The sequence below is a fragment of the Marmota flaviventris genome, chromosome 19 (genome assembly GCF_047511675.1).
Source record: "Marmota flaviventris isolate mMarFla1 chromosome 19, mMarFla1.hap1, whole genome shotgun sequence".
Classification (NCBI taxonomy): Eukaryota; Metazoa; Chordata; class Mammalia; order Rodentia; family Sciuridae; genus Marmota; species Marmota flaviventris.
The window spans coordinates 23,893,407-23,918,380 of record NC_092516.1 but is presented as its reverse complement, the minus strand read 5'-3'; the positions used below and the strand labels follow the sequence as shown (position 1 = coordinate 23,918,380).

Here is a 24,974-nt window from a genome sequence, read left to right as displayed (position 1 = left end):
CAATAAATTAGAAGATAGTGAAGGCATAGATAAATTTCTTAAGTCATATGATCTGCCCAGATTGAGTCAGGAGGATATAGACAACCTAAACAGACCAATATCAATTGAGGAAATAGAAGAAACCATCAAAAGACTACCAACTAAGAAAAGCCCAGGACCGGATGGGTATACAGCAGAGTTTTACAAAACCTTTAAAGAGGAACTAATACCAATACTTTTCAAGCTACTTCAGGAAATAGAAAAAAAGGGAGAACTTCCAAATTCATTCTACAAGGCCAACATCTCCCTGATACCTAAACCAGACAAAGACACTTCAAAGAAAGAAAACTACAGACCAATATCTCTAATGAACCTAGATGCAAAAATCCTCAATAAAATTCTGGCGAATCGGATACAAAAACATATCAAAAAAATTGTGCACCATGATCAAGTAGGATTCATCCCTGGGATGCAAGGCTGGTTCAATATACGGAAATCAATAAATGTTATTCACCACATCAATAGACTTAAAAATAAGAACCATATGATCATCTCAATAGATGCGGAAAAAGCATTCGACAAAGTACAGCATCCCTTTATGTTCAAAACTCTAGAAAAACTAGGGATAACAGGAACATACCTCAATATTGTAAAAGCAATCTGTGCTAAGCCTCAGGCTAGCATCATTCTGAATGGAGAAAAATTGAAGGCATTCCCTCTAAAATCTGGAACAAGACAGGGATGCCCTCTCTCACCACTTCTGTTCAACATAATTCTCGAAACACTGGCCAGAGCAATTAGACAGACGAAAGAAATTAAAGGCACAAAAATAGGAAAAGAAGAACTTAAATTATCACTATTTGCAGATGATATGATTCTATACCTAGCAGACCCAAAAGGGTCTACAAAGAAACTATTAGAGCTAATAAATGAATTCAGCAAAGTGGCAGGATATAAAATCAACACGCATAAATCAAAGGCATTCCTGTATATCAGCGACAAATCCTCTGAAATGGAAATGAGGACAACCACTCCATTCACAATATCTTCAAAAAAAATAAAATACTTGGGAATCAACCTAACAAAAGAGGTGAAAGACTTATACAATGAAAACTACAGAACCCTAAAGAGAGAAATAGAAGAAGATCTTAGAAGATGGAAAAATATACCCTGTTCATGGATGGGCAGAACTAACATCATCAAAATGGCGATGTTACCCAAAGTTCTCTATAGGTTTAATGCAATGCCAATCAAAATCCCAACGGCATTTCTTGTAGAAATAGAGAAAGCAATCATGAAATTCATATGGAAAAATAAAAGACCCAGAATAGCAAAAACAATGCTAAGCAGGAAGTGTGAATCAGGCGGTATAGCGATACCAGACTTCAAACTATACTACAGAGCAATAGTAACAAAAACAGCATGGTACTGGTACCAAAACAGGCGGGTGGACCAATGGTACAGAATAGAGGACACAGAAACCAATCCACAAAACTACAACTATCTTATATTTGATAAAGGGGCTAAAAGCATGCAATGGAGGAAGGATAGCATCTTCAACAAATGTTGCTGGGAAAACTGGAAATCCATATGCAACAAAATGAAACTGAATCCCTTTCTCTCTCCATGCACAAAAGTTAATTCAAAATGGATCAAGGAGCTTGATATCAAGTCAGAGACACGCCGTCTGATAGAAGAAAAAGTTGGCTACGATCTACATACTGTGGGGTCGGGCTCCAAATTCCTCAATAGGACACCCATAGCACAAAAGTTAATAACTAGAATCAACAAAAGGGACTTACTCAAACTAAAAAGTTTTTTCTCAGCAAAAGAAACAATAAGAGAGGTAAATAGGGAGCCTACATCCTGGGAACAAATCTTTACTCCTCACACTTCAGATAGAGCCCTAATATCCAGAGTATACAAAGAACTCAAAAAATTAGACAATAAGATAACAAACAACCCAATCAACAAATGGGCCAAGGACCTGAACAGACACTTCTCAGAGGAGGACATACAATCAATCAACAAGAACATGAAAAAATGCTCACCATCTCTAGCAGTCAGAGAAATGCAAATCAAAACCACCCTAAGATACCATCTCACTCCAGTAAGATTGGCAGCCATTATGAAGTCAAACAACAACAAGTGCTGGCGAGGATGTGGGGAAAAGGGTATACTTGTACATTGCTGGTGGGACTGCAAATTGGTGCAGCCAATTTGGAAAGCAGTATGGAAATTTCTTGGAAAGCTGGAATGTAGCCACCATTTGACCCAGCTATTCCCCTTCTTGGTCTATTCCCTAAAGACCTAAAAAGAGCATGCTACAGGGACACTGCTACATCGATGTTCATAGCAGCACAATTCACAATAGCAAGACTGTGGAACCAACCTAGATGCCCTTCAATAGACGAATGGATAAAAAAAAATGTGGCATTTATACACAATGGAGTATTACTCTGCATTAAAAAATGACAAAATCATAGAATTTGCAGGGAAATGGATGGCATTAGAGCAGATTATGCTAAGTGAAGCTAGCCAATCCCTAAAAAACAAATGCCAAATGTCTTCTTTGATATAAGGAGAGTAACTAAGAACAGAGTAGGGACGAAGAGCATGAGAAGAAGATTAACATTAAACAGGGATGAGAGGTGGGAGGGAAAGGGAGAGAGAAGGGAAATTGCATGGAAATGGAAGGAGACCCTCAGGGTTATACAAAAGTACATACAAGAGGAAGTGAGGGGAAAGGGAAAAATAATACAAGGGGGAGAAATGAATGACAGTAGAGGGGGTAGAGAGAGAAGAGGGGAGGGGAAGGGAGGGGAGGGGGGATAGTAGAGGATAGGAAAGGCAGCAGAACATAACAGACACTAGTATGGCAATATGTAAATCAATGGATGTGTAACTGATGTGATTCTGCAATCTGTATATGGGGTAAAAATGGGAGTTCATAACCCACTTGAATCAAAGTGTGAAATAGGATATATCAAGAACTATGTAATGTTTTGAACAGCCAACAATAAAAAATTAAAAAAAAAAAACCCTCACATGTAATTCCATTTACTCCTGATGTCCATAAGGCTGGACAATGATTAGCATTGCCCATCATCCCCAGGTGCACCTGCTCCTCCGGTCACCTCACTCTCTGGAGACCATGAGTGGAGGCAGGAGTGGGCTGACCTGCCCAGAGTGTCCCAGGGTGCCCACAGCCCACGCCTGCAGCTTCAGCCCACCCACATGCTGGACCATGGCAGAGGTCCTCCTCCTCAAGGGTGATGGCACCTGGTCATCAGCCGCCCTCAAGTAGTCTTCTGGGGCAGCCACAGCAGAGCTCCCTGGACCGCAGGTGGTGAATCGCAGAAAGGTGTTTTCCCACAGTCTGGAGACTGGAAGGTCAAGATCAAGGCGTGGTGGGGGTGCTTTCCTTGGGTCTCTCTCCTTGGCTTCTGGACGACCCCCCTTGCTACCTCATCCCATGGTCGTCCTTCGGTGCCCACACACCCCGCATGTCTGCTTGAGTCCCTCCACCTCTGGGACATGAGTCCTTAAGAACCGGGCCCCCCTAATGGCCTCACTTTACGCAGCTGTCCCTTTACAGGGCCTGTCTTCAAGCACAGCCACATTCTGAGCTACGGGGCTAGGACTCAAGAGCAGAGTTCTGTGGGGACACGGTTGGGTGCCTTGTGCTCTCGTTCCCCACACGGGGCCATCGACTGACAGCGCCTTTCCTGTGCCCTTGCCCTTTGGGTCCTCTTGCCCCGTTTGTCTAAACACTCCTTCTCTGTTTCTCCTGGGGTCACAGGGCTGCCTCTTTCCAGGCACAACAGCCACCACGCAAACCGCTGACCCTTATGTAGGCTGCCAGGTTTATCTAGGATGTGACAATGTCTGGTAATGCAGCCTCTCTAGCTTTCTCTACAGTAAACCCAGAGGTAAAAGCATTTCTGGAAGGTCCACCTGGGGACCTGCTTGCATCAGAATCACCCATGCAGCTCCTGGAGTGACCCCCAGGGGGAGACTCTGTGCAGATCCTTGGGGTGCACCCGGGCATCCCTCCCCTATGTGCTGTCTGCCCAGCCCCCACCTCCACCTACGAGGGCGCACGGTGGGATTAGGTCTCAGCTCTTCATTGCTAGGTGTGTGACCTTAGGACAGGTTGGCCTCCCTCACATTGTATCTTAATTTGCAAAATGGAATTAATCTTGCTAATTAATGGAATTAGTCTAGCAACCTCCTAGGGTTGCTTCAGGATTAAATTAGATCACAGAAATGAAACACCTTCTCATCCGCTTGCTGCTGCTGCCAAGGGGCGGAGGGCGGTGTTCAGGTGTAGGCAGCCTTGCAGGATTTCCGCCCCCAGCAGGATTTCTGCTGCTGGGCAAAGACCAGCACAGGCCTTGTCCCTGGTGAATCTGGCCTGTGGCCCTGCATCTGGGCAGCCAGCACACATTCCATGAGCAGCAGTTTGTGCACAGGGAGAGTCCACTTAGGAGTTGACCAGAAGGCCCCGGGGGCTTTGGGGCAATAGGGGTACTAGCTAAGAAAGTAGAAGGGCCACAAAGAAAAGACATCCCAAAGGACCCCTGCCTGCCTGCAGCAGCTGGGCTGTGGAAGCCAGGGCCGTATTCTGGCCAGCTATGACCCGGTGGTCCTCAGAGTGCAGCTGTCCAAAGTGAGGCTGCCCTCGGACTGGGCCACCTTTCCACTGGCCTTACCGACATTGACACTTTTGCAGTCACTCAACCCTCTTAGGGTATGCAAGCGTCACGGGTTGGTTGCCCGTGGAGATGCCCTGACCGTGGACCTCTTGCTCTTGTCCCTGGCAGAGGAGCTGAAGGCCCCGCTGGAGGAGTATGTGCACAAGCGCTACCCCGGGCTGGTGAAGGTGGTGCGTAACCAGAAGAGAGAGGGCCTGATCCGCGCGCGCATCGAGGGCTGGAAGGTGGCCACCGGCCAGGTCACCGGCTTCTTTGACGCCCATGTGGAGTTCACTGCTGGCTGGTAGGTCACAGGCCGACACTGGGAGCACTAAGGCCTTCTGTGCCCTTAGAAGGAGCTGTAACCTGGGGGAGGGCACGCTCCACCTGCTCCTCAGGTGCCACTGGAGGGATGAAAAAGGGTGGTGGAGGAGGTGGGAGTCCTGCTGGGAGAAAAACAGGGGAGCTGACTGCCTGTCCCATCTACCAGCCTGATCTTCACGCCCAGGGACGGGCCCGACACTCCTCTCGCAGAACGCACAACGATCCTGGGCAGGGGACCCAGCAGTTGTGTTTGTGTTGATCTTCTCCCCACTGACGCGTTCCCTCTTCTCGGGAGGAGGCCTGATAATTCCACCTTCGTGGCAGTTTCCGGCTTCAGGGTCTTGGCTCTGGTCTCACAGGAGGAAGAGGAGCTTTATTCTCCGTAGATGTGGCCCTGAGGTTTTCCCAGGTAGAAAGAAGAACTGAGGGACAGGGCTGTGCCTGTAGAAGCAAGAGGCAGCACCACCAGTTCACACAGTGAGATGGCGAAGCCAAAGCAGGACTTCCCCATGGAGAGGCGGGTCCAAGGGCACCCCAGGGGACAACTCCATGTCATGTCAGAGGCTTGACAGGCTGCACTGGAGTCACTTATTAGAGAGAAGAGTCTTTTTTTTTTTTTTAATCCACACACATGACTGCACCTATTCACAGGGTACAGTGTGGTGTTTTACACATACCTACATGCACTGGTCAAATCAGATACTGAGCACACCTGTCACCTCAAATACTTATCGTTTCTTTGTGTTGGGGACATTGTAGCTATTTTGAAATATACAATAGATTACAGCTAACTATAGTCACATTACTGTGCCCTGAGAATTTAATGCTCTTATTAAACTGCATTTATGTTCCTGTCACTCACCCTTTTCTGACCCCCCCACCCCCTCCTCCCAGGGCCCAGCTAACACCCTGACTGTGAGGTCAGCTTGTTAAAGAAGCCAAGTCTTGTCTTCACAGAAAAGGTTGATTTACACCCAACGATACCCTTGAATAACTTGTTCACAGTACCAGCTTTAAAGAACTGGTGTCTTTCCAGGCATGGTGGCACATAGCTGAAGTCCCTGTGACTCGGGAGCTGAGGCAGGAGGAGTCAAAGTTCACAGCCAGCCTCAGCAACTTAGCGAGACCCTGTCTCAAAATAAAACATAAAAAGGGCTTGGTAACATGACTCAGTGGTGCAATCCCTGGTATTAAAGGGGGGAAATCCTGATGTCCCCAAAAGCGTTCAAATGTGTCCTCATCTGCCAACTTCCCAGGCCTCTCAATGGAGGCTTCTCAAGGAGCCTGTGCAGATCAGCACAGGGCAGCCGAGGTCCCTGTGGACACGGCCCATCCCGGGGCACACTGGCATCTGTCCTCACCTCCCAGGCCAGTCTCCTTGCCTGGTTCTTTGCTGCTGTCAATGCTGGTGGCTTGAAGCTGAGTATCTTCAGTTCCTACCTGTCCCCTGAGCTTCTGAGTAGTTCACCCTTTGCAGTAGTGAAGCAGGTCCCCAGACCAGCAGCCTCAGAGCTTGTTAGAAATGCAAATCCACAGTTGGCAGGCTCCTCCCAGACCCCTGAAGTCAGAAGCTGTGTGGGTCCTGTACCCGCCCTAGCCAGCCCTGGCCACCAGTCACCACCAGTCATCAGAACACACACAGTCAGCTTGAGAATCACTGAGCAGGGAGCCTCCTGAACAATGCACTTGGGGGCCCATGGCAGCTGCCTGCCTTTAACCCTCCAAGTCTTCAACTCTGCCCTCCTTCCCGTCCCCTCCCTGGCCCTCCCCACCCAGCCCCACCTCTAGCCATTTTGCCTTTGAACCAGTTCCTCACTGGCTCCCTCTTCCTGTTCTGGCTGCCACTGCCCCGGCTCAGCTCTTCCCTCTTCCCCAAACTCCCTACCTGGTAATGTCCATCGGCCTGTCGGCTGTGGGTTGTCCATGGCTCTGCTTGAGAGCTCCTCTATGTTCTGGGTCACAAGAGATCCTCCTTCTACCACATGCCATTTTGAGGGCCAGGAGGGAGAAGAAAGGCTGCACCTTGCAGCGGCTACTACAGCTTTGGCTCAGCTGTGACCTTGTCACTCCTGCTCAGACCCCATGGGCAAACCAGCTCCCCCACAAGCCCAGCCTTCCTGGGAGGTTGGGGTGGGAGCATGCCCCTCCAAGAGGCATGGCAGTCCACAGACATGCCCAGGGAGGGCAGCAGTCCCCAGGGGGAGTTGCCCCTCCTCCTGTGCACAGCGGACTCCGACACTTCACCTGCAACAACATCACTTCAACCAAGGGCTTAGGTCTTCGCGCTGAGGGACAGCACAGGGAGCACTGAGCTGAGTGCTCTCTGCGCACAGCACAGCGACAGGCCACCCGTGGTCCCTTCAAGGAGGCAGTAGGTCATAGGGTGAGGTGGGAAACAGATCATTTGGTTAGATACCTGCCTCTCTGCCAGCTGGCCTTTGGGCCCAGGGCCAGCTGCTTAACCCTCCCTGAGCCTCAGTCTCCTCACTTGGTAAATGATGATCACTGCGTCCCCTTCTGGGATACAGTGCATGGAAATCATTTCAAATGGTGCCTGGGCCCAGGTGCTGGGTAGGTGGCAGCTCAGAGATTAACAAAGGCTGTGCAGCTTGAATAAGGTGAGGTGTGGCCTGAGTCCAGAGGGAGGAAACCCTCCTCCTAGGGGAATTGGGGAGGGCTTCTAGGGAGAGGTGACATTGGATCTAAGCCTCCTGGGTGCTGGGCTCTCTACCAGTGGCCAAGGGCATTCCCAGGGGAGGGCAGAGTGGAACCCTGGAGGGCCGAGTCCTGAAGCTCGGTTTCCAGCCAGGAGAGCCCCCGCCTGCCTCCAGCTGGAATGGTGCAGGCCAGACTGTAGAAGGCAGTAAATGGCCTGGGGTCTATTTTATTGTTCGTTTTAAATAGAAAGATGAGATGAGCCCACAGGTAATTCAATAGCTGCAAATGAACAGAGATGGGCTGTGCACCCAGCGCTCTCATTATTCTTCCAAATAATGCAGAGGAACGGGATTTCCCTTGACTCTTTTCCAAAGCCCGCACTCTGGTCTAAGCTGAGAGATTAATGCCTTGGCTACCCAGAGCCATCTTGTCCTTCTCAAATGTGGGAAATGGCCCCTTCCCAGGTCTGCCCGGGAGACACACGTTGGCAGAGGTGCCTGGCCATCTGCTTTCTCCCAGGCCAGCCAGCTACACCTTGAACTTGGAGCCAGATTCCCGGTGGAAGCCCGCAGCAGCCTCAGAGAGAAAGCACGCTAGGAGGCAGGATCCTGCCTGCCTTTGCGTTTAATTAGTTCCAGGCCTTCCATTGCTAACCGATTCAATTAGATCCCTTTTAAGAAATCAATTAAATAATCAATTAAAAAAACTGAAATAGCCACACATGCAAAGAAGCCAGCGAATCGCTTATTAAAACCAGGCTATCCAGGCAGACATGGCCTATTTGGGGAAAGGACATTCAGTGTCAGCCAGCAGAAGCAGCAAGAGGCGTAGTGAGGGGGGAGTCGTGACCTGTGTGGCACCGGAGAACAGTGGGAATGTGGGAATCCTACCGTCACTGACCAACAGGGAGGCCTGGCGCTCTGGACTGGGCACCCCGGGTTCTGAGTTCTCCCTCCCACCATCACTAGGGACTCCAGGAGGGCAAGAGCCTGGGGCATGGCCCACGCGTCCAAGGCCACCAGGGAGAGTTGATTCCACTTCTCTGTTTCAGGGCTGAGCCAGTCCTGTCCCGCATCCAGGAGAACCGGAAGCGAGTGATCCTCCCCTCCATCGACAACATCAAGCAGGACAACTTTGAGGTGCAGCGCTACGAAAACTCTGCCCATGGCTACAGCTGGGAGCTGTGGTGCATGTACATCAGCCCCCCGAAGGACTGGTGGGATGCCGGGGACCCTTCTCTCCCCATCAGGTCTGTGACAGCGAGCTCTGGCGGGTCAGCGGTCGGTCCCCAGGTCCCAGGACAGAGGAGCCATAGAGTGGGGAGGGCTGGGACACCAGGGTGCCAGCAGCCCTGGGGAATGGCGGGTGTCTTAGATCAGAGTTCCCTGCAGAGGGCGGACCCTGCCCTTTGTTCCTTCAGCTGCATGTCGACACAGCCACACTGAAACTTTAGACTGATGGTCACATTCACACTTTTTATTCTTCCTTGGTCCTTAATTCCTAGGACTGTGGCTTTAGGGGCTTTGCTTTCTGTGGTCTCCGTTACCATCCGCCAGTCGATTTGAAAATAGGAAGTGGGGAAAATTCCCCAAATAAGCACTTCATTCGCTTTAAATAAGTTGTATTACACTCTGTGGTTACAATTGCTCTATTTCTAGTTACTGTCATTAACCTCTTACTATGCCTACTTTACACATGGGACTTGTTATTGTACCTTATCCATTCATTGAAGGATGTGTAGACAGGAAAACCAGCACGTGAGGTTAGGGATGCTCCAGGATCAGGCTCTCTCCAGCCAGGACTTGCACGCCCCTGGTTGGGAGCTACTTTATTACATGAGACTTGAATAACTGCAGAGTCTCTCACCCTTGTTTGTGACATAGCTCCACACAGGAAGGGACAATAGTTGTGGCATCTTGCATAGGGGAGGGCCTCTGGGAACTCCATGTGGCTCCCACCCCAGGTCCCTGCCTGGAGGGGCGTGGGGGTCCACAGGTCTTGTGCCCGCTGCGAAGTGTGAGTGTCAGGGTGTTGAGTGAAGCAGGTTGGCCTCAGTGCCCAGTGCTTCCTCCTGCTGCTGTAACCAGTGACTGCACCCACGAGGACTCAGAACAGTGCAGATCTGGTCTGACTGTTCCAGAGCTCAGAAATCTGAAGTGCGCCCAATGAGGCTGAAATCCAGGGTCCTCCCGGAGTCCCCTGTGGAGAACTGTCTCCTGGTCCTTTCCTGCTCCTGGAGGCCCCTCCGGCCTCACAGCTGCCTGGCCTCTCCGATCTCCGGCTTCTTCCTCCATTTTTCTGCTGCCCTCTTAGAAAGCCCTGTGGCTACATTTGGGGTCCACAGGAGCAATCCAAGACAGTGGCCGCGTCTCAAGATATTTCCCTGAATCACGTCTGCGAAGTCCCTGTGACGTCCTATTTCCAAGCTCCACAGGGCAGGATGTGCCCGGGGTGGGCAGCGATGGCATCTCCTGAGTGAGGGCCAGAGGACACCAAGTGTCTGAAGTCGGGGGAGCTGGAGACGGGGTCTCTGTTGGCTCATCCCAGTGGTGTGTTTGTTGGTATTAAGGGAAAGGGAGAGCGCCATGGGATGAGGACTGGCTACAGGTAGCCCAGATTTTTTCTCGGTCTGCAAGTTTGCCATAAGAAGAGCCCAATTCTGAGAGGGTCTGTGTTCTCCTGTTTGAGGTGGAAAGTGGGAGGCTGTGTGAGACCAGGGCCCACCTGGGTACCAGGAGGGTTCCTTTCCCAGCCAACTCTCTGTCACAGTTCAGTTTCCACCTGGACCACATGCAGGGTGGCAGGGCCACGGCTGGGCCCACTGGGAGCTAAGACGTAGCAAACCTCACTAAGTTTTCCCGAGAGCCAGGGCACAGCCTTCAGCCACAGGTAAACCTGAATGGCAAAGCTTGCAGACCCAGCGGCCTCCAGACGTGAAAGGGGTGAAATTGAAATGACGGACTTCAGGACATTGGTTTCATGTTTTGGCCAAATGATGCCCCCCACTCCCCAGCCACCCCTGACACACAGAGAGGTTGGCCATCCGCCGTGACGGTAGCAGAGTGAGGGCATTGGCAATGGAGGGGAGGCTTGCTCACAGCTTGCGCCTTGGTGCCCAGAACACCTGTAGTGGTGTCTCTGGGGACATCACGCACTGAGCAGAACCAGCTTGTGTTCCATGAGTTATGGTGTCATTAACAGATGATTAATATGCACTTTAAAGACTCAGAGTCGTGATCGTGAGTCATTACTGTTGTGTGTGCCTCTGATGCGCCAAACACTCAAGTGCCAATGATCTCCTTGGATGTACATTCACTTACGAATGCTTAATTTGTTAATCGCGGATGGGGTGTCAAATCGCAGGAGAGACATCTGATGGTCCTTCTGACATTACTAACCACAGGGTGGTTTCCTCCTCACCAGCACATGGTGCCTCCTTCTTCCCTTGATGCTAGAATGTTCATAGTTATGATTTTGCTCTCGTGAAGGGGATGAGAACTTCTCTTAATACAAACAGCACCGAGACGGAGGAGTCCTTAGGTACCAGACGCCATGGCGTGCCACGTGAAGTGAGATGCGTGGCCGTGGGAGGTCCCGTCCTTCTATTCCTGCTCACTCTCTGTTTCTTCCTGCTTATCTTTTCTTCCTCCCGCCTGGCAAAGAGTCATTTTCCAAGGTCTTCTCCCGTCCTTTGCTCTCCGTCTGCACCAGAGTGGACAATGGGCAGTGCTAAAGAGGGCCAGGCCAAGTGCCAGGGTGGGAGCTGTGGGGTGGAGTGGAACCATGTACCACCTGAGGAGGGCCTGCCACCAGCCCCACATGATGGTGCTGGGCACACAGAAGCCTTATGGTCAGGTCTTCAGGCTTCCAAGGAATGCCGTGATCTAGATCCTTCCAGGTGTTGGCAAAGTAAATCCCTCTCCTTCAGGACCACAAGGACCTGCAGCAGGTCTGAGAGTGCATCTGGCCTCTAGGCCCTGGGCACTCTGTCTTTGCTCTGTGTCTCTTCCCTGGAGGCCCCCCTCTGTCTGGACAGCCTCGACCATGCTCCTCACCCAGAGAATTATGGGCAGCTGGTATGGGGTATTGCTGTGGGCTTGGGGCCAGGGGATATTGTCCCCCAAAACCACAGGAGAAACATGGCCCGTCTTCCAAGGGCTCCAGCCAAGCCTACAGGACAGGAGTGTCCGCAGCCCCCTGTGCTGGGGTCTACTGTGGGAGGCTTTGGTTAGCACTGACCCAGCTCTCATCTCTTGTGTGGAGAAGGCACCCAGATCCACGGACCAAGCCCTGGTTATTCTGCAGGGATGTCATTTCAGTGACCATCACCAGACCACTGGGCTTAACTTGTCGGGCCTTTTTGACGACTGGACACAAGCCGGAGGTCCTCTTCCCCAGACCTGTTTAAATGGATGGAACTTTGTACAAAATTTCCTGGGGGGCACAGGTGCCGTGGGGCCCACCCCAGGAAGCCCTGGGGTCACCTGAATCCTGCTCAGCTTCCTCCCTGGCTTTCCCGGCCAGCAGCCTTTCTGTGTGGCCTGCTGGTCTGTGTGCTTTGTGAAGCCAGGTCCACGGCTGTCCCTCTCAGAGCCATGTCCGCAGTGCCCAATGAGCACCCTGGACTTAGTGGGCATGCCAAAAAGGACCATTGAATGGATGGACAGATGAGGTGACCAGAGGCTCAGGAGAAGGGTTCGGCTCATCAATGATAGAAGGGGGTTGCCCAGAGGTGCTGGGGGGACGAGAAGGGGACATCCATACTTCCAGGGTGAATCGAGCCTTCGTGGAAACTCAGGGAGTGACACCAGAGAGTGGGAGGAGAACCAGGGTCCAGAGAAAGGGGCAGCCGTGTCCCAGATCAACCCCAGGAAGGCGAGGCGTCCTGTGCTCACGCAGGGGGCTCACTGCAGCCTTAGTGAGGCATCTGGGGAGCATCTGTGCTGAGGCCAGTGGGGTGGGGGGACGTGAAGGGATGGGCAGAGTGGAGAGTGGGGGACACTCAGGCAAGGAGGGGCAGCAGCTGTCCAGGGCGCCCAGGCCCAGGGCACAGGCATCCCTCAGAAGGGGAGATGGCGCCCGCAGCTCAGAACACCAGCAGGTGGAGCTACGGGGCAGCAGCCGTGAGCCACTCAACAGTGTTACACTGGGGACTGTGTCATTCACCCATGCCCAACGTCCTCAAGGGCTGAGCTGGGATGTGCCTCTTGTGCCACGTGGCCTCTTGCTGCTGTCGAGGGCCGCAGTAAAGCATGCTGTTGTGGATCGGCCACCCGTCCCTGCCTGGCTCTATAGTGAGTTTCCTCTATTCTTAACAAATGGAAGGCAAACACTTTGAGATGACACGGTCAGCGCACAGCCAGGCCCCAAGGAGCATCCTGTGCCGTCCTGTGTCCTGAATGAGCCGTGCTTCCTGTGACCAGCAGAGCCCCGGTTGCTCCGTGTCTTTAGGAGGTGCCTGCATCTTGGCTCCTTGTAATCCACGGTCCTAGTGTCCCACGTGCAGCTGATACTGACCCAAACCTCGTGTGGGACACATGGCCCTGTTTTTAAAACCCCTGTGGCTCTGTGGCCTTCACCCCGTGTCACTTGCTGGGCGAGGTGGGTCCTCTTCCTGTGCTGGGAGGGAAGCGCCAGCCGCCCCGCTGTGACACCACTCTGAGGAGAAAGCCCTGCCAGTCCCCAGCAGGCCACGGTTGGCTCCTGTTCACACTGTCCAGGTCCCCACAGGGATCACCCCACTCAGCAAGATTCAGATCCCCTCCTGCCCCAGGCCGCTGCCACATTGGGGAGCTGCGGCAGACCCTCTGCCCCTTTCCTTGGGGCCTAGCGGGTAAGGGCAACAGGGAGGAAGGAGTCCCCGGAGCTCAGGTTGGTCCTCCTTCATGGCTGGCTTGTGGTACTTCGCGCTGCCTAGGGAGCCGCATCACGGCTAGGTCTTCCTGGGGGTGCAGGCAGGCCGTGGGAGTTCTTTCAGCCCTCGGCATGGCTTGGACCATCTGAATCACCTGTTGCTGGCTGGCTGGACTTGGGCAGAGACCCCAGGGTGACCTTCCCACCTACCCCTTGTCCTCTTGCTGGTGGGTCTGCGCTGAGCCCACTGCCCAGTAACTTCCTGTGGTTTTGCTTCTGTTTTGTGGATGACCATGTCACGTGGTGCTGTTAAGCAGCCGCTCCCTCCTCTGCCCTCGGCCCTGGCAGCAGGGTCCACTTCCTGTTCTGGGCATTTCCTGTCCTGCATTGGTCAGCGGGCGCCTTGGTGCCTGGTGCACTGTGTAAGCCTGATAAGGTCCGACCCTGTCGTAGGCGGCTTAGGCCCTTCACCCCTGTGATGGTGGCAGTCCCTTCAAAAGTAGTCCCCGTCCCTGTGCCTACTGTAGGTTCCACCTCTGGTTTCTGAGTCCCACACATCTTTGTCCCTCCAGCCTCCCTCACGGGGGCCCTCTCTGCTCCACGGGACGCTCTTCTGTCCTGAGCCCGAGTCCCTTGTCACTGGCAGCCAGGCTTGGGGCTGGAGGGCAGAGCCCAGGAAGTGGGGCTCAGGTCTCACAGGACCCTGCCGTCCCCAGGGGGTACACTTCAGGGAAGCCCCTGATACCTCTTCGAGACTCCGCCCACTCACCCGTCACAGCCAAACCTCCCTGGCTGTCCAGGGGACTGCGGGCACTGAGGTTTGGAGAGCAGGACGACGCCTCAGGTTCCAGGACTCTCACTGGCTTTGAGAAGGCAGAGGTGGCATCGGTAGTGAAGAGCAGGAAAGTGGGTGATCCTGGAGCCCTGCTGAGGGCAGGGGGTGGCCAGGTTGGCCGAGGATGGGAAAAATAAGTGAGGGCTGGTTGAGGACAAGGACAGACCTTCAACAAAGATCCCTCCTGGATCTCGGCAGACCTGCTAGGTGTGTGGCTGTGTCGGTAGACATGTAAACTCTGTCCTTATAACTTCATGGACATGGACGCGAAGAAGAGCAGCCGTGGTAGGCACCAAGGGGATGGTGTTTCTCCTGAGGGCATCTGGGTCCCTGGACACCTGGCTCAGAGGCCTGCAGAGGACTGTACATAGCTCCGGCCCGGGAACTGTGGGTCTGGACGGTTCTCCCAGCTGTAGGCTCCCAGGCCTTCTGCCCTGAGGCCACAGGGTCCCAGGAGCATGGATGGGACACGTCACAGCCCCTGGCTTTCAGGGTGCGGGCTGAACGCTGAGTCAGGTCTCCTCTGTCAGCAGACAGCGGGGCCTCCTGCTCTGTTTAAGTGGCCCTGTGATTAGTGACATTGCTCATTAATAACTAATCCAAGCTGATGATTAACAATGAGCAATCCTTAATCCAACATACAATTTGATGATAAATTATAAAGTACAGGAGTCATTAGAGCTGATAGACTCGTTTAGTGGGGGAGGACTGCCCACTGTGCATGGTCATGGGGGCTCAGATTCTACATGCAGAGGCACCTCAAGGGAGGCCATTATCCTCCCCCTCCCACTAGAGAAATGTGCCTGGCTTACATGAGAGGAAAGATTTAAGAGAAAAATGAGATTTTTTTGTTAGACTTTAAAATAGAGGTATCTTCTCTGTGCGTCAGCAGATGTATTTTAGGTACCAGTGTGGGCTCAGCCTGTGGTAGGCCCTTCCAGGGAGACTGGTAAGTGACCAGGCCCCTCTCCTGCAGCAGTTCACAGGCCAGTTAGAGACGCAGACCCCAAAGCAAGTGATAACTTGGGTACAGGGAGTGGGGTGTGTGGCCGGGAGGGGATTTTATGAGTGGAGTGGATGGCAAAGCTGCTTTTCTACATGCCAGGTGCTGTTCTGCGCCTCACCCTCCTCTGGGTTCAGAGTTTTGTGCACTTAGTGGATGGCAGGGCTCTGCGGAGGAGGGAGCCGTAGGACCGTCTAATGGAAGACATTCGCTTCTTCACAGCTGAGCAAGGGGTGGCCCAGTGGGGGGGCTGTCTACCCTGCCACCTGAGCCCCAGCGTTTCATCCCCAGAAATGCAACCAACCAACCAACCAGCAAAACGTTTGCTATTTGCTCAATTACCTGGGAAGAATGCCTCAGGGCGTCACAGCGGAGGGAACCTGAAGGGAGCCTCTGCATGGGCCTCTCACCTCCCAGTGGCAGGTCCAATAGCCAGGTAATGAGGCTGTCCCCACCCCATCAGTCTGGTCCTCAGAGCAGCCAGCAGCCTGCCCAGGGGTTGGGAATACAGGGCTTCCCAGCTGCGGCACCTGGTTCCTAACGGCTCCAGGTGACAGTACCCTAGGCAGAAGTCACCCAGGTTCCCAGTCTAGGCTGGACTCGGCCACTGGTCTCTGCAGAAGGAGGGACTCTGACGAGGCAGGCTGCATCGTGTCTGTGAGGGTGCCGGATTCTTCATGGGTACACGGGGACATTTCAGAACCCCCTCCCTCTTCCCACAGTCCTGCTTCTGTGATCTCAGTCACCCATTGTCCATGGGAGTCGGAAAATGCCTCATCTGTGTGACTCTTTGAGGACAGAGAGACAACACATGACTTTTATTCTAGTATATTGTAATTATTCTCCTGGTTTAGTTACGGTGTTAATCTAGTATGGTGCCTAATTTATAAATCTAACTTTTGTCACAGTCACATCTGTGTAGGCAAAGGCACAACCTGTGTAGAACTCAGTGCTGTCGGCAGGTCCAGGCGTCTCCCCGGGGGTCTGGAGCATGGCCCTGAGGACAGGGGGTCGCTGCAATAGAACCGTCTCCCGGGGTCATAGTGGGGTTAACTGAGACACACCTGTGAGGTGCTCAATACTGTGTGGCGCTCAGAGGCTGCCATCAGTACCGGGTCTGGTTCTATGGAGGCCAGGCCTACTCCTCATGCTGGGAATCCTCTGGCCCCATCTTCTGCTCTGCTCCAGCTGGTGTGGTCCATGTCCCTGGTCTGGTATCCCACCTGCCGAACAGAACCCTAGATGCCCGCGGAAGAGACGTCTTTAAAGCAAAGGAACGGCAGGAAGCCAGGGGACCTGGCCTCCTACACAGTCCCCTCGGGGAGCTGTTCAGTATGCAGGCACCTGCTTCAGGTGACATAGATGGACTTTGTGGACATCGCTAGGTCCTGGCACCAGCCTGGGCCGATGGGCGATACTTTTGCATGACCCTCTGCTGCTGTGCTGTGGGCACTTTTCCTTTAGAAGGGAACTTCCCAGGCAGCCCCCGGAGCGAGAGCAACATTGCAATGTAACCGCTACAGCGTTCCAGGCAATGACAGCTGCCTCATCAGCCAGCACGGGTGACAGCTCAGGGCAGCAGAGAGATTAATATGAATAACGTTGGAAGGGCTCCCCCTCCCCGGGAACCCGGCTCTAAGCTGTGGGCTGCCAGGGAGCCGACAGCTGTATTTTAAATTTAAGGATTTAAGGAAAAATGGAAGACACTTCACCCTTGAGTTAAATGCCCAATTCCTGAGTTACGGCAGGACATAAATAGGGAACACGCAGATCCATTAATTTATCAAGTTGATCTGGCGGAGGGAAGAGTGATGGCCTCGGATTTTTCTTGGGTGAAGATGGATGTGTGTGTTGATGGGGGCGGAGGACGAGGGAGGAGGCTGGAGGGCCGAGGGAGGAGGCCGGCCCAGCCCTTCTGATGGCTTTGATCCCTCTCTGTCTGAGATTCGGAATGTGCTCTTTTCCAGACCCTTCCAGATGTAGGCCTTCCCTCCTGCCCTTCTTGCCCATCCCTCTATTTCCACCCTACCCTCAAAGCCCCCCAAGACACCTCAAGAAGACTCGGATGGTGCTCAGAGCAGAAGTCAGCCTTCCTATTTCTTCCCCATGGCCTCCCTTGGCTTCCCTTCTCATCTCCGGGCCTCTTTGGTCCTCCGTGAGTCATTATGTCCTATGGTTTTGAGGGGTTCCTGGGGACAGGGTGGCTCAGGTGCCCACCTGGGCTCAAGTGCGGGAAGCCTCTTCCTGCACTCAGAGGCCTCAGCCTGCAGGCCCCAGGGGGTGCCCCGGGGGGGTTCCCTGGGCCATGCCAGTCACACAGGGTCCGTCTCCGTGGAGCAGGACCTGGAGCCCAGCCCGACCCACCTTCTCTCCTTTGTGGAAATGCAGAGCACAGGGACTCATTTAGGTCGGAGAGAAAGTAGGTGGAATTCTATTGCAAACTCGGGAAGTTCATTGTGAGAGCTGAAGGCAGAGCCCGTGGTCTTCCTCGCTGGATGACGCGCTATGGACAGCCATCACGTACAGGTGACACCCAGCCGGTGAACCCCGGGGCATTCTCCTGCTGTAGACTCAGCCCCATGAAGCCTTCTGGAGCCTTCCCCAGCCTTCCCCAGTGAGAGGTGCGGGCTGTGCTCTGCCGCGTTTGTTTGGAGTTTGAGGACACAGTCCTCATTCCTTCTGCTGCCAAAGTGACTCTAGTAACAACTCTGGTGCCAGGCACATGGGCAGTCAGGGACAGCCAACTTCTGCTTCTCCTGGACATCTAGGCCCCGTGTCATCAGTCAGTCTGGTGGCACATCCTGGTGGCAGTGGGAGGCCCTGACAAGCTTGTCTGACTGCTACGGGTGACATGACCACCCACTGTGCTGGACAGAGGCACGGCCCCTTCAGAGCTGGGAGAACAGGCTGTGGGTGAGGCCCAGGGACACTGGCTCCAGGGCTCCTTAGGCACTCAGTTGGATGCCCAGGATAGTCCCCTGGAGCTAGGCCTCTGCGTGAAGCTCAGTGGGCCCCTGGGTGCCTAGGAAGTTCACCCTAAAGGTCAGAGGAAAGGAACGTCCTCTCAGCATCTTTCACTGACTGAACTTCCGCTGCCATTTGTCGGGGGTTCGGCTTGCGGGGTGAAGCCCCCTGGCGGTCAGCACACCTGAAGGTTCTTGCTGGACAGATGCAGAAAACTGACTTTCCTTATCCCCCCAGCCTGGAACTCCCCACCCCAGCCCCCTTGCCATATTGGGGAACGGGGAAGGATGGGTCGTAGCCACTCATGTCAACAGGACACTCCGCCCCACCACCAAACCCCAGAGTGTTTCCTCAGAGTAACTACGTACAGGGAAAAAAAATCACAATTCCCCACACCTCGTAGTCCTCTCTGGGAAACTGGAATATTTGCTCAAAATTGTAGAGACGTCAGATCCTAAAGAATGGGAGGAGAGCAGGGGAGAAGGCTGAAGCCATGAAATCAGCACTCTGTGCTCTGCCTCTAGGAGTGGGGGTGCAGGTGACAGGGACCCCACCTCCTTCTCCCCCAGATGTTGTCCTCCAGCCCAGTAGAGAAGGATAAGGGCGGACACTAGAAGACAGGCTTAGACTTCTAAGAGCTCTTTTTAATTATGTATTCATTGCAGAATTTATACTGCAGTCATTGTGAATTTCATATTCACTGTAAAAATTAAAAATACAAAAGAGAATTAGATAATCACTCACAATCACACCGCCCAGTGATAACCTCTGTTAATATTTTATGAGTATCTTACATATTTTACATTTTTTTACTTTGATAAAAATTTTACACGTACGTGTTTAAAAGTCAGACGTGTACTCTGCAGGGCTCTGCCCACAGGGCCGCTCTCCCTTCTTTCCAGTGTACCTTTGTTTACCTCCGACCTCCCAGCAGTAGACCTCTGGCCTGTGCCTCACCCTGAGGTCCAGCCCTGGTCTCCTAACTTTCCACCTCGGGAGGCCAGGCATCAGCTCGCTCACCTAGGCCCCTCTGCCAGGTGGACCCCAGGCTCTTCCTGAGGGTCCCCCCACCTCCTAAGGCCCCAGGTCTCCAATGTTCTGATGCTGAGTTTCCTATGGGTCTGTTCAAGTCCAGCACTAACTCCCCTGAGTTAACCTCAGGCTCCCTGGTCCAGAGCTCCATCCACCAATTGTCCTCACCGTAGACTCCAGCTACAAGTGTCCGCTGACCCACACTGTCCAGTATGGCCACAAACTCGGTTCTTACGATCTTCTTTCAGGTTTGATAATTTGCTGGGATGACACAGTACTAAGAAACCTCTTCCTGTGTGATTACCAGTTTATCAGGAAGAGCCAGGCAGCTCAGGAAGAGCCAGACGGAAGAGATGCACAGGCCAGGCCCACGGGGAGGGTGGACAGAGCATCCTTGGCCCTCTCCGGGTGGTTTGCCAACTGGGAAGCTCTGTTCCCATGCGGCCCGTGTGGTTGACTAAATCAGCGCATTGGTAACTGCCCTCAGCCTCCAGCACCTTTCCTCTCTCTAGAAGATGGGGAGGGATGGTGGAGATTCCAGCCCTGTGATCCTGGCTTGATCTTCCTGGCAACGGTCCCCATCGTAAAGCTACCTAGGAGCCCCCACCAAGAGTCATCCATGTTATTAGCTTACCAAAGATGCTTTACCAGTCAGGAGAGTCCAAGGTTTTAGAAGCTCTGTGCCAGGACCTGGACCACAGCCCAGTACTATATGTTATCCGTCCCTTCCCCTCATTGCAATGTGCCTCCTCACATCATTTTCAATACTTACATCATCATAACCATAGGCAGCTTATCTGCATGGTGTACTCTGGTGGTTTCCCCTTTCCTGCAGTGTTTTCCAGATGCTGCTTTTTCCCCTGTGCTGAGGACTGAACCCAGAACCTCATGAGCTACATCCCCAGCCCTTCCTGCACAGTTATTTTTGTTTGTTTTTCCTGGCTTTAATCATTGCCTTTGTGTTTGTTTGCTTACTTTATTTTCTATGTAGTTTTCACTAATTCAACCCCAGACCCTGTGCCACTTGTCAGAATCCCTTCTCAGTCCTCTGAACCACCTTAGTCTATCTGGTTCCTCTTCCTGAAAAGTTCTGGAGTGCTCTGGTCCTTTCATCAGAACTTGCTGCCCTCTAGCAGGATCCTGGGATTCCTTTTGCTTCCCTCCCTATTGGGTCTCTTGTATCCTGGATCCCATATCTTTATCTTTATAAAATTTTCCCATTTTATTGATGTTTGTATCCAAGTAATTGTTTTAGTCCTTCCATAAGTAAATATTTCTGGATTACTCCTTCCAACTTCATAAACGGTTTTCTTCTCCAGTACTGACCACCAAACCTTGGGGTGCCTTACCACCAATCTGCATCCCAAAACTCTTTTTAATGCTTTTATTTTGAGACAGGGTCTTGCTAAGTTGCCAAGGCTGGACTTGAGCTTGCCATCCTCCTGCCTCAGCCTCCTCGGCAGCTGGGATTACAGGTGTGCGCCACCAGACCTATTTTAAATGGTGTTCTCTCAGAATTTGGGACAGTCTTGTAACAACATAGCTGCTGGGAACTCCAAAGCCACTCTGACTTTATATGTGGCTTGTCTCCTCCTCTGAAATTGCTCTATTCCACATATTCTGAAATTTTATGATGACGTGGTTTGGAGTTGGTCATTTTTGTCCATTGTGCTGGGCACTCAGTAGGAATTTCCCATGAAGTCTCAGACATCTTGGAGATCCTTCCTTCCTTCTAACTGTGTGTGTATTCTCCCTATTTAGACCCCTTTCTTTGGGTCTTGAACCTTCCTTTTGGACGATCTTTGACTTTCTTCCTTCACCCTTACTTCTCCCCTCAGTCTCTAGGCTATACATCTAGGATGGTTCCTTAACTGTTTCCCACTCTTCCTGTTTCTGCTTTTGCATTTTTAGTTTCACAGGCTCTTTGATTCTCTGCTGATCTTGTGCCGTGGCACTCCGTTCGTGTTTTATTAATGCAGTATTTTCTCTATCCGAGACAGTAATGCCGTTATTCAAAATGAAAAGCACGTGTGTCTCTCAAACACCATGTTGAATCAAAGAATCCAGGCACAACGTCTTGCCTACTGCTTGATCTTTCTGTATAAATTTCAATTCCGAACTCATCAAGTAAGTATGAACACAGCTTCTGAATGCCAGTCATGTCTCTATGGTGTTGTTTTAAAAAGCAACGAATTTCACAAGCAAGCAAATTAATCTGCAGCGTTGGAACTCCGGTGGCCATGGCGCAGTGTGTAGGGATTTCTGCAAGACCCATCTGGTCATCTTTGTGTTTTGTCTGGATGATGGTTACATGGATGTGTTCAGTTTGCAAAAATTGACTGAGTTGAACACTTGAGATCCGCATGCTCTTCTGTGTCAGCTCTACTTCCCTGAAAAGTTTTCATTAAAAATAACAACTAGGGCCAGGCGTGGTGGTGCACACCTATAATCCCAGCCACTCAGGAACTTGAGCAATTTAGCGAGACTTTCTATAAAAAAAGAACTGGGAGCCGGTCATGATGGTGCGCGCCTATAATCCCAGTGGTTTGGGAGGCTGAGACACGAGAATTGTGAGTTCAAAGCAAAGTCAGCCTCAGCAACAGCAAGGCGCTAAGCAGCTCAGTGAGACCCTGTCTCTAAGTAAAATACAAAATAGGGCTGGGGATGGGGCTCAGTGGTAAAGTACTCCTGGATTCAATCCCCATTACGCCCCCCACCCCACCCCCCAAAAAAGAACTGGGGCTGTGGCTCAGTGAGTAAGTGCCTCTGGGTTCAACCCCAGGTACCAAAAATAAATAAACAACCAGGGAGCCAAGTACATAGCCACAGGGTCATCCTAGCCTGTTGGGAGCCTGATGCAGGATCGCAAGTTTGCAAAGACCCTGCCTCAAAATGTTTAAAAAGGGCTGGGGTGTAGCTCAGCGGTAGGGCACTGGCCTCCCATATGTGAGACCTGGGGCTCCATCACCAGCATCTCAAGAAATTAAATAAATAAATAAATAAGAAAGAGAGAAAAGAAAGGAAAACTGGCTATTTTTTTCAAACTGTTCAGTGAGTTCTAATAATTTTTGTTGATTTTCTTGTTTTTATTTTTCCACGTAGATAATTACATTATGTACCAGGAAGTCTAACTTTACCTCTTTATTTCCTATCATACATCTTTTTTTTCCCTTAGTTGCAATCTGAAGACCAATATTGAGTATTAATGGTATCAGTAGATCTTTATCTCATTCCTGACTTAATGAAATGCCTGGGGGTTTCACCATTATGACTAATACTAACTGTTTGTTTTAAATAGACTTTAAGGGAGGGAAATTTTCTTTCTAATGTAGTAGAATTTTTCTGGTAATACATACAGAATGTTTCACGTGACATTTTGGCATTTACTTAAGAGATCATATTTTTTCTTGATGTATTAATATTTTGAGTCGTGTTAATAGATTGTCTAAAATAGAGCCACATTGTGTGTTTGTAATAAACACTAATTAGTCCTGGCATATTAATTGCTAGTATTTTATTTACAAATATTAATTCTGTCCGGGTGTGGGGCGCTTGCCTGTACTCTCAGCAACGTGGGGGAGGCTAAGGCAGAGGATGGAAGTTCAAGGCCAGCCTCAGCAACTTAGTGAGGCCCTAGGCAATTTAGGGAGATCCTGTCTCAAAATAAAGAGGGCTGGGGATGTGGCTTACTGCTAGAGTGCCCTGGGCTTAACCCCTGGTACCACAAAATAATAAAACAAAACAAAACAAACCCTCCATATTGATTAGTGAAATCTGCAGTTTTCTCTCTTGTGCGCAGATCCGCGTTGTTCCCTTGTCAAACACCAGCCTATTGAGAGTAGCCCAGTGTCCTAGGTGCTGCACTTGAGCTGTGCAGTTCACTGGTCGGCAGCACATTCACCCAGTTGGCACCCATCAGAGTGTTGATATGGGCCAACTGGGTGAATATGCTGCTGACCAGTAAAGCACAGCCAGGGCTGTCAGCCGCTCTGCCTTCGGGTCTGCCTGGGCCCTTCCTGGAGATGGGTGGTGGCCTTTTTGGTGAGCCCTCTGGGGGACCCAGTGCTTCCTGGGTGGGTATGCTGGCCTCACTGCTCCTACAGGAACTTGGACCAGTGGAGACCAGACCTGTCCACTGTGTTCTAGATCCCCACAGCCCCCCTCCTACGCACTCTTGGCCCCCTTAGTGGTAACACAGTCACTGCTGTCCCAAGACGGGCTGATCTGGGCACCCTCTGGTCTGGGTCTATGTGGCCCAGTCTCTCCAGGCCCCTCTCCCGGTCCTCAGGGCTTGTCCCTTTCTGCTTTGTCTCGCAAAGCTTTCTGGAGGACACTTCTGCCGTTCGCCACTAAAATGTGAAAGCTTCTTTATGTTTAGGATCAAAGGCCTTTTCTTGGTACTAAGGCATTGGTAAGCGTTTTTCCCTCTCCCTTTAAAATAAGACTTAATTTTTAAATCTTTTTCAGGATATCCAGCTCCCATTGCTCAGTTCTCCTCTTCCTCAGATTGGCTCTTCTCCCCAGGTCTCTGGCTCTCTCTTGCCCTTCTGAATGGGATGTGATTTCCATTTATTTCCATTTTACTTTCTTTTTTTCTTGCTTAATAGCAAATGCATTTAATAGTCTGTCTTCTTCTCCACGCACAGACCTGCCACAGCTCATGGGTTTTTATACAGAGCGTCGAGTTGACAACATTTTCTAAATAGTGAATAATTCCCGGTTTTATTTTATCACCTACGGGAAATTTGAATGTATCTTTTATAACCGAATAGCTTGGTGTTTTAAGCGTAAACTTTTATTCTTGAGCTTTTAGTTTCTTACTACCTCAGGTGAGGGGTTCAGTGAGCCTCAGGCTGGAGGCTCCAGGAGGGTGAGGGTCCTGCCTCCCTGGTCCGTGAGTCCTTCTCCAGGGTGTCACCCCTCACCCCCACCCGGGATATAGGACATAAATAGGGTTTTGCGAGAATTCAGTCTGAGCGGCTGCCTGGGTCGGGGGATGCTCACTAGATTTTATTTTGAACATCATTCATCATTCTGTTCCAGCTCTTCTTGGTCTAGCATAACAACCTGGTTCATAGGCAAACTTGATTCCAAAATCTTCATGATGGACAGTCTTTAATAACCCTCCTTTAGAGCGAGGTGTGGAAGGTGTGCAGCAGGCTGTGAAGCAGGCCCATGCCCTGGCCTCCCTGCAGCCACCGTCCCCTGCAGCCCCACTGTCCCCTGCAGCCCCACCATCCCGGCACAGTCTCAGCGAGGGTTGAGCTCTGGTCTCCGACCCCCTCTCAGTGCCGCAGACGTGGGCTCTGCCATTCCAGCCCTCCCGCCTTTCCACACCAGCAGGGGACTCTACCCTCCACGTCCTGCTGCTTAGTGACCAGTGACTGACACCGAATCTCCCACAAACCCATTCGCGCTACAGTCGAGAGAGAGTTTGTAAAACAACTTAATGTATCCCAGGACGTGTTGAAAGATAAAATTACCAACAATTCAGTGAAAAGATCTTAATTGGCCTCATCTGCAATTCTAGATTCAGGCCACACTTCACTCCAAAAAGGAGGCTGAGCAAACTGGGCTGGTTTGGTGGCCAAAAAAGGGCTGAAGGAGGCAGAAACAAAAACGGAGATGC

At 51.6% G+C, this 24,974-nt stretch overlaps 1 protein-coding gene across 1 annotated transcript in view; it reads left to right on the top strand.

The window, feature by feature from the left end:
• Nucleotides 1-24,974, top strand: part of Galnt17 (polypeptide N-acetylgalactosaminyltransferase 17) — a 230,389-nt gene that overhangs the window by 67,253 nt on the left and 138,162 nt on the right. Inside the window, exons 4-5 of the mRNA XM_071605427.1 lie at nt 4,806-4,980; nt 8,710-8,907. Coding sequence (XP_071461528.1) covers nt 4,806-4,980; nt 8,710-8,907 — 373 coding nt within the window. The remainder of the gene's footprint in view (nt 1-4,805; nt 4,981-8,709; nt 8,908-24,974) is intronic.